Source organism: Chiroxiphia lanceolata, chromosome 13 (assembly GCF_009829145.1).
Source record: "Chiroxiphia lanceolata isolate bChiLan1 chromosome 13, bChiLan1.pri, whole genome shotgun sequence".
Classification (NCBI taxonomy): domain Eukaryota; kingdom Metazoa; phylum Chordata; class Aves; order Passeriformes; family Pipridae; genus Chiroxiphia; species Chiroxiphia lanceolata.
In genome coordinates this window covers 1664296-1679921 of record NC_045649.1, presented here as the reverse complement: position 1 = coordinate 1679921, position 15626 = coordinate 1664296, and the positions used below count along the sequence as shown (strand labels likewise).

Below are 15626 nucleotides of genomic sequence, written 5' to 3'. Positions count from 1 at the left end.
CCCCCACACTTTCATTCTTGGGACACCAACACAGCGAATGCCAAGTGGTGCTGGAGCTCTGCTGGAAGCACTCTCTGATCCAGAGCATCGTGCCCAGGGGGAGGACAAGGGGACAGGGAACACAGGGAGCACTGGGCAGGCACCCCAAGCCCCTGGCAAGCTAGAAGCTCCCCCTTGCTCCTCCCCTGACACAGCCATCCCCACTGAGGCTGGGGAAGGGAGCACAAAGCCCTTTGCTCCCCGGCAGAGGACGGGTGGGGCTCGGGGTGCCATGTCAGAGCCAAAGGGCGCAGCCCTGGGTTAAGCCCCTGCCAACGTAGGCCTGTAAGGACGAGCCAGGGCAGGAGAGGGGAGAGGAGGGTGCAAAGGACAGGGTAGGAGGGCATGTTTACCCTCACCCTGCAGAGCATTCACGCTGCAAAAAATGGAGACTGTTCAGAGGGAGCACCGGGACAGGGCCCACCTGCCTCACCAAGCCCAGGCTGGGAGCAGCATCCTTAATGGGATGCCACAGGATCTCAGCTCTGCAGACAGACCCTCTGGCAGGAGTAAGCAGGGAACAAACCAACAAAACCAGGAAACACCTTCTGTGTGGGTGCACCCAGGCTGGGAGCCTCTGCAGCTGCCTGCTCAGGTTGCCAGGACAAGGACCTTTCCTGGCAGCCAGCTGCTCCTCTCAAAGCTGTTGCTGCTGCTTCAATGGGCAACACAGGAGCCCTGAGCTTCAGCCATGCCCTGCCTGGAAGGGCTGGAGAAACAACTCTTCCCTTCCCTCTTTCCATACCCTCCTTTGTGTGTGTCCCAAGGCAGAGCAACTGCTCTGCCTTCAGGACACACTGCAGGGCAGGGGGCCAGCTCCAGGCAGGGCAGTGAGGGGTTTGCAGGAGTGCAGGGCATGGGGCTGAGGGTGAGCACATTTCTGTATTCCTCCTCCTCCCCTCCCGCTAGGTCAGCGGCAGCTGCTGCGAAGGAGAAGAGCCCCAGCGCCAGGGTAGTGAAAAAACAGGCTTTTATTCTTCATGTGCTGCTCACAGTCACAGCTTGGAGACACTCTCTTGCCAAAGTTATTATGAAACAAATCAAGTCCCAGACTCAGGCCTCGCTCTTCCCCACCCCCAAGAGAGTCAACATTGTACAAAACTCTATTTACAGGGAAAACAGTCAGAAATGGCGAGTCCAAAAAAACCCCCAGCAATTCAGAAGAAAATGTTCAAATCAAGTGCGACAGTTACACTCTCCACACAGCCAGGCTTCCCATCAGCTGCTCCCTGGGCTGGTGGAAGCCCGGAGCACTATTAAGAGGAGCCTGGTAATCCTGAATCATGCCACAGCTCTTTCCTTTCCTAAAACACTGGGAAATCACAAATCCCACTTGACACGACAAAGACTCAGCTGGATCTGCCCTACAGGACTTTCTGCAAGACACCCAGGGGCTCCCCCATCCTAAAGGAAGGAAAATGAGATGGGACTGAGGGTCAGTCTGCATCCTGCCTTGGGCACTTCCCGAGAGAGAACTGCTCTGGCTGGAAGCCGGAATGTCAGGAGCCTTCACATACGCAGCAGGATGTGTTGGGACACCTAATAGCTGATACTGTATTTACTGACGTCACCTTGCTTTGAAACATAAACCAAGAGGACCAAACCAATATTTGAAAAGGGGAAGAAAACCACACATTCCTCCTCCCAACGTGGAAGAACATGCAGAGGAGCTGTGAGCTGCTCTGCCCCTCAGAAAGCGTAGCGGGTGCGGATGTCTTCCAGCTTCTTGGATACCTCAGGTGGGGTCCGGTCCAGCTCCTCAGCCACATTCTTCTGTTTGTTTGGCTCCATGGAGTTGAACTGCTCACACAGGTCCCCATCTATCACATTCTGGAGAGGCAAGGAGGAGAGCACTGAATTGACACCACACAGAGGCACTGAACCCTGCCTAAACGGGGAAAAATGGCCACAAACAGTCTGTTCCCAGAAGCTTCTTAATCCTGTCCTGGAAACAAGACCATGCTTGGTGACCTCATCTGCTGAATAGCAGCAGTTAGCATCACATTAATTACTGGCCAGCTTGAGTAACCAAAGAGAAACCCAAAAGGCCTGGGTGCAGCTGAAGAATCACATAAGGGAAAGGAAGAGGGATCCACCTGGGTCTGAGCCCTGCACTGGGAAAGACGGGGGAAGCTGTGAGACATCTTCGAGGCTGTGCACTTTGCAGGTCAGCCTCAAGCTCCTCAAGAACAAGAACATCCTCTGCATCTGGACAGCTTCAGCTGCTGGGACAGTGTTCTGTCTCTACACACGTTACTGTGGCAGTAGTAACCACACAGTTACTCTGGTTCAGTACTCTGGACCCTCCTGGTCACAGCCTTTAGCAGTCAACAGCTTCTAATGGTTCCTCAAAAGCAGAAATATGCAGGAACAGCCGTTTCTAGGGAGATTTCCCTTTCCAGTTGTGCTGGAAAAAACATAACCCAAGGCAGCATCCATTTGACCCAGCCACACCTACTGCTACGTAATGCTGCTTCTCCCAGTGGAAAAAGGGGAGATGCTGTGGTGTAGAGAAATGCAGCAGCACCTCTGGGCTCGAGTCTCAGGACCAACTCTCAGGAGGCTCATTACAAGAGTTAGGAAACCAAAACAGCCACAGTTTCAAGGGCTAAGTACTGCTCTCCTTACAGAGTGCTGCTAAAGAGCCAGTATCCTGCCTCAGGCATTGCACTGCCCCAGTCTTCCCCACTGAACAGCAACCACGACTTGCTTCTGCCAGCCTCAAGGCAGCTCTGAGCCCCAGAGCAACTCTCTGCACCCCAGGACCAGCTGATCCTAAGAGGTCAGGCCTACCTTCACCGGGAAGTAGTAGGAGCGGAAACTGAGGTGGTCTCGTCCACAGAGAGGAGGGTGCTCAGACCGTAAGTGCATTTCCACATGCTGGAAGAAGTCGTGATCCTGGGGAGATTAAGGATTGATCAGAGAGCACATCAGAGCTGCTGGCAAAGCAAGACAACACCCATCAGGCAGCTGCTCCTGCACTGGCTGAAAGCTGCCATCACACTCTTAGCTGGGGTTGGACTACAGAGTCTTTAAATGTCCCTTCCAACCCAAACCAGTCTGTGGTTCTGTGATACCAGGCTCTGCCAGAGCAGCCCTGCACGTGGCAGCCAAGGTCACAGCCTCTCCCTCACCATTTCCCCACAGGGAGCACCCACAGCAGAGCTAAGCAATCACCCTGGCCAGGAGTTGAGGCACAGAGCAGCTGTGCAGCTCAGAGCTGCAGCTCCAGGAAGGAATATTTTAGCATCCGCTGCTCCAAGAGGCCACAACAAACAGAGGGGGTGCCTGATCAATAGTCTACAGGCTACACAAAGTATGTCACGGCCAAGACAGACACTGAACCACCCAAGAGCTCCTCGGGAGCACAAACAGATTTAGAACAGCAATGCAACAAGGAAAGCTTTCAAGTCCTCACAGAACCAGTGCAGAAAGAGGAGTCAGCAAGCTCCTGCTCTTCCCCTTTGCACTGCAATCACACGGGATACAGCACGTTTAATATACTGGCTGGGCATGAGCACACAGAAAGGCAGCAACATTGCACCCTGGGCTTACTTACCTCATGGGAAGTGAAAGGGACCAAGATTCCTATGCCCCCCGACAAGGTGGTGTAGACAAGAGATTCAGAGCCTCCTGGGATCAGCGTGGTCTTCTGCAAGGAAAGCACCGTCTCTCCCACGTGATAATTCATAATCACTTCAGCCTGAAAGGCAACCACAGAAGCAGGTTTTTTCTTTAGCTTACACAAAAGCATCAAAAGGCTTGAGAGAGGAAAGCAGAATAAATTTGGCCACCTGCTAGTTCTGAAATGCCCTTCTAGAGAGGAAGTGCCTTCCACCTGTGACCAGATGGCAAAACTCAGCTGGACAAACGGATGCAAGTAACGAGGGAAAGCAGCATAAGAAAATGAGCTGCTTCCAAACACCACCAGGCTTCAGCTGTGATTTCAGAAACTGAATCCGACTTCCAGCAACAGTGAAAACAAATCACCCACACCACAGTAGATAGAGTAGGAGCAGAACTGCCAATACATTTCCTGGTCAACAATGCAGAGGCCTTCACAGAAAAGTAGTGAATTCTTTTCCCAGAATAACCATGTGCTTTCCATGAAGTATTACCTTCTGTGATGCTCCATTAAGAAGCCCTCTGTCCCAGAGAGCTTTGTTGCCTGTGGGATCCTCATCTACCTCATCATTGGTGTTGGGAGGCAATCTCACCTGCATTGAGAAACAAGAAAAAAAATCAACAAGCTACAGAGAAGCAGCACGTTATCTCTGGAGAATTCTGGTGCTCTCCGAAAGGCTGCTTTTGTGGACTCTGTAAGAATCACTTTCCATTTACAGCAAAACCATCCAGTTGCCCCTCCAACATAGCCTTTAAATGACAACTGTGTTGTCAAGACTGACGGCCCATCACTCAAAACCCTGGGCAGGACCTCACAACCAGCATCTGCCTGGCCTGGCACTTGCAGATCAGCCTGGGAGGTATGGTCAAACTGATCCGAAGGTGGTTCCCACTAAGGAAACGGTTTGATGGATGTGGGGCAGGAAAACTGAAGAGGACTGATTTGTGTGTGTTGGCCAAATCCTGCAGGCACAGCATCTGACACTTGCTGAACTCTGCACTCCAAAGCACCCGAGCACGCTTCAGAAAGAGATCAAAGCTCTGCCAGAAAGACCATCCATTCTTTCCTCCTCCTCTGCTGAAATCCAGCCAAGTGGGGAAGTGTCAGCACTGACAGAGCCAACTTTGGAGAGGAAGTTGACAGAGAAAGCTAAATGGGAGTGATGAGGTTTAGTCAGAAAAAGTAAGAGTGATAACCTTGACTCAAGTTCTCATGGGCCCTTTCACAGTCACAAGTGTCTTTTCAAGGCTTATTCACTGCAAGTTTTGAGGCAATTTCAACACAAAATATTGGAGACTTCAGAAATATGTTTAGGCTTTGCTAATGCTTCAACTTGTTTCCTTCATTTAACAAACTGACAAACTGCAGCCCACTATGACGACAGCCAGTCACTCCATAAAAACAAGTCAATGGTACAGGGCGTTGTCTCCAGCGAAGGACAGATTCTCATTCTTTTAAGATAAATCATGGATGTTCTAAGGAAAAACGCTTCCAAAAAGCCCCTACTTCTCCGAGGCACACTCACCACGCAGATGTTACCAAACTTGTCTGCTCCAGCCACAGTGTCATAATCCAGGAGAGTGGCTGTGGTGACCCACCGGGGATAAGTGTCATCAGCAAAGATGATGAGCTGGTTCTCGTTCCTTTTGTAACGCACCCAGATGAAACTCTCCTGAACGTCTGAAACGATCACCCTGTGCCCAATGGTTTGGATCCCACAGATGTAGTTGGCAATATGCTTTTGAGAGAGAAAGGACAAAACACGAGTGCTTCAAACAGGGGAGCATAACCCATTAACTCTGCCCTACTCCAAGTGAAATGTGATTTCCCTTTGTGAATTACATCTCATTCCCCATTTCCCATCGTTCCCTCCAAAATTACCTTTCACTTCTGCCATACTACAGCCCCACTCTAAATACACCATCAACACAGTGCAACCTAACAGGCATCACGTGGCATTCACAGCCTGCTCCCTGTGAGCAGTGTCCAGAGAACAAGTTCTGCTGCTGAGCCTACGGCTGGAGATGCCAGGGCACCCCTGCAAGCAGGCATTGCTTCTGTGTCCCCTCACTACGTGCTCATGGAAGGCCCGAGCAGGAAAGCTTCAATTTCTCATGTGAGTCATGTTTTAGGGGAAAAAAACCCCAAACAAAACCACACAACACAAAAAAACATTCCCCTACAAGTTCCCAGTCTGCCTGTGAGCTTGTTGGAGCTCCTTTGTGCAGTAATGAGCTACTGGCACAGGTTCTGCAGTTTGCACGAGAGAGGGAAGAACAGGCAATTAAAACCAATACCAGAGATGTTCAGCAAGCAAGACCATCTACTTGAAGGAGAAAACCCCCTTTTCAACACTCTGGGGATCTGATGAGGTGCTCTTATGCACCCTCCAACTTCTGTCCCCCACCTGTTGATCCCCCAGTCTAAGGAAACGTTTCCAGCAATTGTTTTGTATCTGGGTAAGACCTCTCACATTTGCAGCAGGTGGCCAATTTACAGTCTGTATAGGCTCCTGCACACAGCTGGACAAAAAGGAACCTGCAACACTACTGCCTGAATGGTGATGAGAAAATTATGTGTGCATGGGGTGCAGAGGGGCAGCACAACAGCCCAGTCCAGCACTACTCCAGACATATGCACCCAGCTTGGCACAGACACACTTGGGCTGGAACAGCAGCTAAACCCCTTGTTTTGCTCCTGCTGCAAAGCATCACTCATTCCAAATGACATCTCTGGACAGGAAGAGAAGTCAGTACCTTATTCTCACATTTCCGAAGCAGTTTCTTCTTGCCCAGGTCGTACACACGCAAGAGCTTTCCAACTCCAATTAACACTCGGCCTTGGAATGGAGCAATGGCTGCAGGAACCTCCTCCACAGGGGTCTGGGGAGGGAAGTCAAAGACTGTGAGACCCTCATTAACAGAGTTAACTTTATATCAAGCTTCAGGACAGATTCAGCTAATGGTGTGGCTGAAGCTCACTAGCCTGTACCAAGGCTTTTAATGCAAAAGGCTGATCACAATCTTCTGCAGGAGGGGCAAGAGGTCAGTCCTCTGCAGCCTCTCAACAGCTGCCACACGAGCAGCTAACAGAGCCCTGGGTACTCACAGACAGCACACTGCTGGCACTGCACTTTAACTGAAGTGAAGGACTGCTCTAAGAACCCCACACGGGGCAGGCAGCAAAAAAAGATGAGGATCTTGTTGCCTCAATTCTTAGTTTTGATTTATATCCAGCAAAAAGTCTTTAGACTTTGCCTAAATCCACCCAGACTGTTTTTAAACAAAGGCATAAATCTAGTTCAGCCATCTGCCACAGACACTCTGATGGTGCCATCAAAGAAATCGTTACATCTGAACAACTAGTGTGCCCACAATGCCAGTAACTCAGACAGGGCTGAAACATCTCCACTAATCAATCCAAAAGGATCAGCCACAGCAGAGAACGGGAACATGGAGACAACTTCCAGTTACAGAATTCATAGTTTGGCAGCACTGGCTAAGAGAAGTTTATTTCACAACATCAGCTCTGTCAGTGGCACCAGAGAAGGCCCTGGTCCTGGACAGAACCCACACACTGCATCAGTAGAAAATGAATAAGCCACAACATTCCTTTCCATGTGTTCATCTGCTCAAATCTCAGCCATGCTGGAAGCACGTGGGAAGGAGAACAGTATTTTTTCTGCTGCAACCCTCGCTAAAGCCCCCCTGAGACCTGTAAAGCAAGCTGGTCACTAATCATTTCTACACACAACCAAACTGCTTCCAAGGAAAGATGACAGCTCACACCAGCTTCATGTGGTCAGCCAAGGACTGACAGTCTTAGCACCAGGGCTTGAGTGACCCAAGTATGAATTTGCTCTGTAAACAAGTGCTCAAGCAGCTCTCTGAGCTCATATTTCAAAAAGCAAATAGAGCTGTTTCCTTCCCCTCCCTAACAGGGGCATGAAAAACACTGTTCCTCTCCCATTTACCCAGTTAGATGGTAAAAGATTGGGACTTGGACATCTGTGTTCAATCCTCAGCTCTGCAAAAGATGTACCAAATGATTTTGTAGGAGGCAGCTTATTTTTTCCCAGGCTGCTTCCAGTGTGCAACATCAGCACAGTGATCTTGCCCAGGATTCACCAAATACTGCAATATTACTACAGCATTCAGTCAAGGAACAGCAACCCCAACAGCCTCACTGGAAACGAGTCCATCATCCCCCTCACCTTGTGTAGAAACTCCAGCTTCTCACCACTGTTCACCAGCTTGTACGTGTAGACAAACCCCCCAGCAACTGAGCGTGGGTTCAGGATCAGGTCCTTGGCGACTCCCACCAGCACGTACCACTCATCCCCAGTGTTGGAGAACCGGCAAACAGCCACACTGGGAACGACAGGACACAGCAGGAGATCAGTGGGACCGGGACACTCACGCCGCACACCCGGACTGGATCCCCCGAGAGCACAACCTGCGCCTGGCCCAGCAGACATTCCAGAGCCCAGCCTTTCAGCACTGACATTTCCTTTTCAGAGGTCATTTCTCCTCCTTGTAGAAACGTTTAATGCAGATCCCTTCATTCTCCCACACTCTCTATATGTGTTTCAGCTGTCACATGTGCCCAAAGTGTTTTATGTTTTCACAATGCCCAAGATGTTGCTTTCACAGGCTGGACACTGCACAGTGATGTGCAGAACTCCACTAGAAGCTGTTTTTCAAAGGCTGCTCCAATCTGGACATGTGCATATAACTTTCCTTATCTTCCAGTGTTATTTCCTGCCCAATACAGAGCTCAGCCAGGTTGGAAATCCTGGACAAAACAGGACAGAGTCAGCCTTTTGTAGTAGCATGACCTAACTCCACTTCACCTGCTGAGGCACTCGCTATTTTTTGCGGTTAATGTGTTGGTTTTCCCCTGCAGTCCTCTAACACTTCCTTTCCATTTAATCTATCCTCAGTTTATCTGGATGAGAAGGGGAAGTGAGAGATAAGAGCACATTCCCTTGCTCCCTGCTCTCTTATCTGTCATTTTCATCCCTGTGCTGTTCTTCAAGCACTGGGCTCCAGCAATGACTTTTGGAGCATGACCAGCTCTTAATGCCACATAGAGACAAGATCAGGGTGGGAAGGGAAGGAAAGGCAAGACAAAAGCTTTAACCATTTGGCTATCAGCTCTGGAATTTCAAGCCAGTCTCTCAATAACATGCTGCATCTGGATTTCAGCTCAGCAAGAGCTAAGCAAAAGGAAGAAAACACGTAAGACTCATCATAAGCAGAGATTCTTGCTGCATCCAGCAATGCTTCTTACCTGAAGGCAGCTTCGTTCTGCTCTAGCTGGACCAGATCTAATGTGTTTCCCTGGATGGGGTTCATCACCCTGATAACAGAGGCCCACTGTCCATTCCCTGCCTTGGGAGCACCGAAGATGGACTCGGGGAGATTCTCGTTCAGAAAGGCTGCAGCCATCTCTGCAGCCAGCTCCCTCTCATCCTCACCTGCAGCCTCCACCATTTCCTACAGCACATCAAAGGACAGGAGAAGAGAACAGCTCAGTGATTTCCTTTCCCAGCATGCTCTTTTAGAATACAGCCTCCCTGTCTCCCCTAAGCCCAGGCAGTCCAGGGCAAGGTACTGCCTGTGAAGATATAAAAGCTTTTAAGTCCCAAAGCTACCACCCACCCTGAGCTTATTCCCCAGGGGCCTCTGCAGCTCAGAGCACAGCAGTGTCAGCTCTGCCCTGCCCAAGGGGCAGTTGCCTGGGGAGCTGTTTCTCCACATCAACAACTCTGGAAACAACACTGAGAAGAAAATAAACAACCCACTGAAAGGCAAACATCCTCAACCAGTCACAGAAATCCCAGAGAACAGTGTTACACAAGCATAACTATCCTCCACTATGTGGTTCTTACAGCCTGCCCTAACGACATGCAAAGGAAGGAGCACTGGGAAGTGGTATATTCTGCTGGAATTTGTGTTTTGAGGCAGAGCTCCACTCCCTTCAGCCCATGCATTCACACAGGGCACAAAACCTTTGTGGGCATTGGCAGCTGGGAAGTACTTCCAGCTGCACAAGTGTCCTCCAGGGAACAGATGCACGTACCTGTCCCCCACCCCAATTACCTCAGCCATCTGCTGCTTCCTCTGTGCCTTGGTGGCCTCAGTGTAAGCATTGTGGTCTGTCTCAATGATGATCAGGTTGTTGCTCTCTGGGTGAATGACAAATTTTCGGGGTGTGTACTGCAACGGGAAGGCAACCTGGTTGAAGACTGCTCCCAGCTTCTCCAGGGCCAAAATCCTGGGGGACAAAGATGCGACACGTGTTGAACAGGGTCTAAAAACAGCTGTCCAAGAGAACAAATGTGGAGTTGAGCTTTTTGCTACTGCTGGAGAGGAGCAGCAGCTTTCTCAGGCCACACGGCAAGAAGCAAAACTTAGCACCCTAAGTGGGAGCCCAGGCTGTGGGACAGGTGTGTGCTGCAGGAGGAGATCCTTGACTTGAGGGCTCTCACTGTCCCAGGGTGTGTTCTGAATGGTGCTGAATCAAGTCTATCCCAAGAGGAACAAAGAGCACATGGAAGAAGGAAAGTGCACGCCCGGGGAACACATCTTCTGAATCTAAATGTGACACTGACTTTGACACGTAATCAAATGCTCCTCAGAGGCACTTTAGTTAAAAGAGTACGAAAAATCCAATGCCAGCTCTTTCTTCCTGTGACTTGCCAGCTGAAATGCCAGTTCTTCTGGCATTTGGTGTCTAAAAACCACAAGTCTTTCCAGAAAGAATGACTCCTTTAAAAAGCAATGAATGCTGTAATATTTCAATGAGGACAGATATGAAAAAAGTGCCTGTTCAAGTGCATACAGCAGAGTTCCTGAATTTGTGGTCCATTATTTTCATTTATCTGTTTAGTATCTCAGCTGAACTTTTAAAAAGCAACAAATACATCCCTGTCATGCCTCTGGTTTCTTAAATCACGTGGCTTATTTTCTTCAAAGCAGCCAATTCAGATCACAAACCACAAGATCCTAATACACAATAAGTTCACATTTATTAAAAGCTTCCCTCTCTCTAAGGATCAGAGAATTTCGGGATAATTTGAATTCCACTTGTTATTTAAAAAAGCTAGAAAATACAAAACTGAGAAGCATGGCCTATTTCTTTTTTGACAGCACAACTATCCTTGTATTGTCTGTTTTCTGAAACCCATTCAAGTGTTTCTATCAAATCATTATCAATAACCAACCAATAATTAAGGTCTTTCCAAGGTTAAATTAAGTCACTTAAGCTCTTCTTTTTGAATGCCTGGTGGGATTCACGACGGCTCTGCCTGCCCAGATCTCTTTGTGTTTCCCCATCAGTGCTTACCTCAGTGTGTTTGTGGAGATGGCCACGATGCCCTCTGGGCACTGCTCGGAAGCAAAGCCAGATGCAAACTCCAGTGTCTCGTAGGACAGGGGAGTCAGGTGGAAGCGTGACTGGTAGGAATAACTCAGCCAGGAGCGGCTGGACATGGCCAGCACCTGGGACAGAAAGCAGCACATGTATTAGCTCTGGGGATGGAGGCAAGCTCACTCCACACAGTACAAATGGATGCACAGTGCCCAGCTCTTACCCACTACAACAACTGAGCTCTGGTGGGTGGACCCCACCCAGCCTGGACCATACCTGCAGAGACACTGCCCGCTTTCACGGGACAGTTTTATCTAGACATTGCATATGGCATAAAGAGGAACTTAGAAGCACTATCAAGACAAGAAATACTCAAACTGAGGTGCAATAACACTACTTATTTGTAAAAGCCAAGATCAACAATACTGTCATTTTTTTTTTAAACAGTCTGTTCTAGGAGGAACAGATCTTTTAAAATAAGTATTTAGTGCTCCATCACAATTCAAATGCTGTAGCAGTCTTAGTGAAATTTACTTAAAATAATCAGAAGCCTATTTTCAATCAAATTAAGGGAAACGAAGCAGGTGGACTTCTAAACTCTTCAGCTTTGTACAGTTCACTAAATCAATTCCAGTGCTACCTTACTTTCTGCCTGAGTGACAACAGCTGGTCTCAAAGTAGAAAAGCACTCAGCTATTCTACAGGCATTCTCTGCTAGAGCTGCAAAGCTCCTCATCTCCAAGTTACAGCTGGCAGAAGCAAGTTGAGGAATTTCACCCAGTGTACCTTGACACTACAGCAGAGGTTAAATTCCCAGATCTGGCCCCCTACACTGATCAGCAATATTTCTCAACTCTGAAGGTGTCATCCAAAAATGAGTCAAGCAGGGGGTGGCTGATTTCCCCAGTGCCACATCAGAAAGGCTGGAAATGGCACTTCTGATGAAACACATTCTTCCTTCTATGCCAAATCATGCAAATATTTTCCTTGAACTTTGCATGGCAGCTGTCCAGCCCCTGGCTGAACCATTTCCAACATGCAAGGAGACAACCATCCACTGCATCAAGCATTCAAGGCTACGACTTCTGCACAGGGCTCTCTGTGCCTCTCTGTGCACTAAGGAAGGCAAGATGAGGTTTTTCAGTGTCTTTAAGCCCAAGAACGTGCTCAAAGCTCTCCAAACATGCTGTAAACACAGCCTATGGGTCAGAAGAGCCCTACTTTAGAGAAGGTAGGGCAGCACTACCACATTACTTTCTGAGTTGTAAGGGGAATACCAACAAGAACAAGACTGTGAAAGAGCAAGCTGTGAGCCAGGCGGCTCCACAATGAAGTCATTCTACTTCCCACCCTTACCCAGAGGGTCCTGCTGTGTTGCAAGGATGCTTCCCCACCCTGCCCACCCCACAAGGAAAACCAGGACCTGCACCCATGCAGGAGCTCTCCTCACTCACCGCCTCCTGGCCTTGCATTCGGACACGGAAGAGTTTGACGGGCCGTGAGCCGAGGTAGCGGGTCCTGGTGTCGGAGAGATCCCCGGTGACGGGATCCAGGACAGTCCTCAGCAGCACCCCGTTCTGGGCATCAAACCAGAGAGTCAGATCGAGATGCAGGGAAGAAATAACTAACTACAGCCATAACTCAAAACAGAGAGGCAGTTTCTGAGGAATTAGGTGTTTACTTTTCTAGCTGACGGCACAGATCTCTCCTACAGCCACACTCTAAGTTGGCTCTTAATATTAAAAAAAGCACAGCCCTACAGGGCGGAAAGGAATAGCTGTAAAACAAACAGACACACACACCCTCCCCCCCTCAAAATAAAAAACAGACCAAGGACTTCAGCATATCACATAAGCCATTAAAACCTGAGGGCCAATTCCACATCCCAATCCCTCTTGGTACAAAGGATTTACCCAAAAACTTAATGCTACTTAAAAAGAGCTTGCATTCTGACATAAAGCTTGAGGCATGCGAAAGAACCTGGACTGTGCTGATTATTTTTACCACATGTCAAATTGTCAAAACAACATTTTTTGGTCAAAGATCACAGAGTCAGTACAGATGTAACAAAAAACTGTGTAACAGCAGAGTTATTAGAGCAGAGCCTCTGCTTGTGGGCAGTTACTTCTTTGATACTCTGCCCTACAGGTAGTTTCTAAAGAGCTGCTCAACATTTCACCCAGAAGTACTTCTTAGAACATGCCCTCTTCCTTGAAGGGGAAAAGCACAGTTCATCCTATGTGAAATCTGGGACAATATACTGTCTTTTAACTAGTCTTAAGTCTAGGAATGTATGGGGAAACTTGCACACAGTGAATGCCTCGCTCAGGGCTGTTAAGCAAAGAGGGAACAGCCAGGCTTTGTGCTGTGCCACACAATGACAAGGCTATTTTAACAATCCACCTTCCAAGTGAAAAATCCCCAAGACACGCCTGTCAGGACCAGGCAGGCACCTCTCACCTGGAGGCCAATGTTGAGGTACAGAAAGCCAATGGAGCCCCTCTCCCCCAGCTCGTCCTGCTTCTCCGTGCCACCCATCTCCACGATGCAGAGCGACTCGGGCTGCGCGGGCAGCGCCTGCATGCTCAGCGGTTGCAGGCAGTCCTGGGGGAGACAGGAGAGAGGGACCAGTCAGCAAGGCCTGGCATGGCACAAAGGGATTCAAGCTCAACCTAAGGAGCTTCAAGATGCCCTTTAAAATCTCCAGAAAGAAGTACCCAGCACAGAAAAAAAGTCACAATAGATGCTGGCTCTGTGGATTTTGGCAAGCAGGAGCGGTAGCAGCCTGGGCTTCAGAGAAGATAAACTGGATCCTTCCAAACTGTTCTAGTACAGTTTGTAGCTATTAGAATGGAGTGACCTGAGCAAAATTTAGGTTACTGCAGCCATCCTCTGAACACTCATCTGCTGCAGGTAGAAGAACGGTAAGGCTGGTTTGCTGCTGACCTGCTTGCAGAGTGAGTCTGCTTTTAGTACAGGTGCAAACAGGGAGATGCAGGGGGAACCCCAACAAAAAGCCCCACCCAGAACAGAAAGAGAAAGAAGAAAATGCTTTTGTGACTCATCAGATGAACCCTTCAGGTATGGATGCCTCTAGGTAAAACAAGGGTATCTGTTTCAAGGAAGGATCAAGGGCCATGTTTCCTCCCAGCCAGCAGAGAAAAGCCATGCAAGCTATCCATTCCTGGTCATCCACCTGAATACAAAAAGACAGTCTGGATGGACACAGCCCACCTCTGGAGTATCCTTCTGAACATCTCAAGCCAACAGAAGGCAGAGACAGCACAGCTACTCACCGAAGGGTCAAGGGAAATGATTCTGACAGTGTTGTCCACCAACCCAACAGCGAGGAACCGGGAGCGCTGCTCCCCAGGGGGAACATTGGCCAGACTCATGCAAACGACGTCAGCCGACATCTCCTTTCTCTCCGTGTACTCATTCAGCTGTCCTGACTGAGAAAGAAACAGATGACTTATTAATGAGACACTTTGTTTTTAATATGACGCTTTGGATTTGTTATATAAACAATAAAGCAATTTTTAAACTATTTCTTTCCAGTCCGATTTCAGCTACGATCGGAAGAACCGGAAGTGCAAGAGTGTAAGTACACAACTTTCAGCCTCAGTTATGAACTTCAGAGACTTTAGCCAGACATTAAATAATCTCAGAAAGACACAGTCCAGATATGCAGGACTTTGATCTATCCATCCTAGAAGGATGCTTCACTACTGAATTCTTCTCTGCAGGTCTGATCAAGGGTCCATGTCTGGTGTGCCCCATACTCTGCCTCACTCTTCCAAACTCATTCACAACATTAACACACATACCGGGTCCATCTCAAAGTAAACCAGTTCTCCTCCAGTCAGTGCTATCACTACTTGTCTCTGGTTCACAGCACATTTCACAATAGTTTTCTTCCCTGGTGTCTTCCATTCATTTACTCTCTTATCTGCTCGGATGTGCCGGATGCCATCTGGATAAACCTGCAGGAAAAAACGGTCACATCAATTCTGCATTTACCATCCCTTCACAACTCCCATTTCACTGGTGGTTCTGACTCTGCAAAAGCCAAAGGCAAGTACTGCTCCTGGCAGCAGTGATCCATCAGCTATTTACCAGGCTGAACCAGCAGAAAGCCACTCGCCAGCTGGAAGCATTGCATCTTTCAACCACAGCAAGGAACTACTGAAGGAGATTAGGAACATCTTCAGCTGGTCCACTTTCACTTAGACATAAAAAGGGAAAGGCTGAATAAGCATCATTCTCTGCCAATCCACACCTTTAGACAAAAGGTTGCACTGCTGTGGAAACCACGTCCGTGCAGCAAGCAGAGAGCGGCAGGCATAAGTAGGCATGTCAGAAGCAGCTTTCCATTACCTGTACCAAAGCATCATCACCAAGAAGAGAGCAGGACAAGGTGGGTGTAGTACCCAGGAATCCAGAGTCAGTCACTTCTTCTACAGTCTCTCCGATAGAGAGCACCAGCGTGGCATTTACGAAGGACACGATGATGTAGGCATCAAATTCATCTGGTCAAGGGAGACAGGGAAAAAAGGGTGCTGATTAAATAAATGCAAGGCTTCCCAAC

General features: G+C 48.7%; 1 protein-coding gene across 1 annotated transcript in view; it reads right to left on the bottom strand.

Annotated features, from left to right (window-relative positions):
* Positions 1-992: 992 nt before the first annotated feature.
* Positions 993-15626, bottom strand: part of SF3B3 (splicing factor 3b subunit 3) — a 29147-nt gene continuing 14513 nt past the window's right edge. The window contains exons 12-26 of the mRNA XM_032701166.1: positions 15416-15567; positions 14866-15021; positions 14335-14490; positions 13499-13642; positions 12493-12615; positions 11015-11169; positions 9769-9943; positions 8957-9162; positions 7878-8034; positions 6421-6546; positions 5190-5402; positions 4158-4256; positions 3599-3742; positions 2833-2937; positions 993-1869 (exon numbers count right to left, since the gene is read on the bottom strand). Of these exons, the coding sequence (XP_032557057.1) occupies positions 1729-1869; positions 2833-2937; positions 3599-3742; positions 4158-4256; positions 5190-5402; positions 6421-6546; positions 7878-8034; positions 8957-9162; positions 9769-9943; positions 11015-11169; positions 12493-12615; positions 13499-13642; positions 14335-14490; positions 14866-15021; positions 15416-15567 (2252 nt within the window). The 3' untranslated portion in view covers positions 993-1728. The remainder of the gene's footprint in view (positions 1870-2832; positions 2938-3598; positions 3743-4157; positions 4257-5189; positions 5403-6420; positions 6547-7877; positions 8035-8956; positions 9163-9768; positions 9944-11014; positions 11170-12492; positions 12616-13498; positions 13643-14334; positions 14491-14865; positions 15022-15415; positions 15568-15626) is intronic.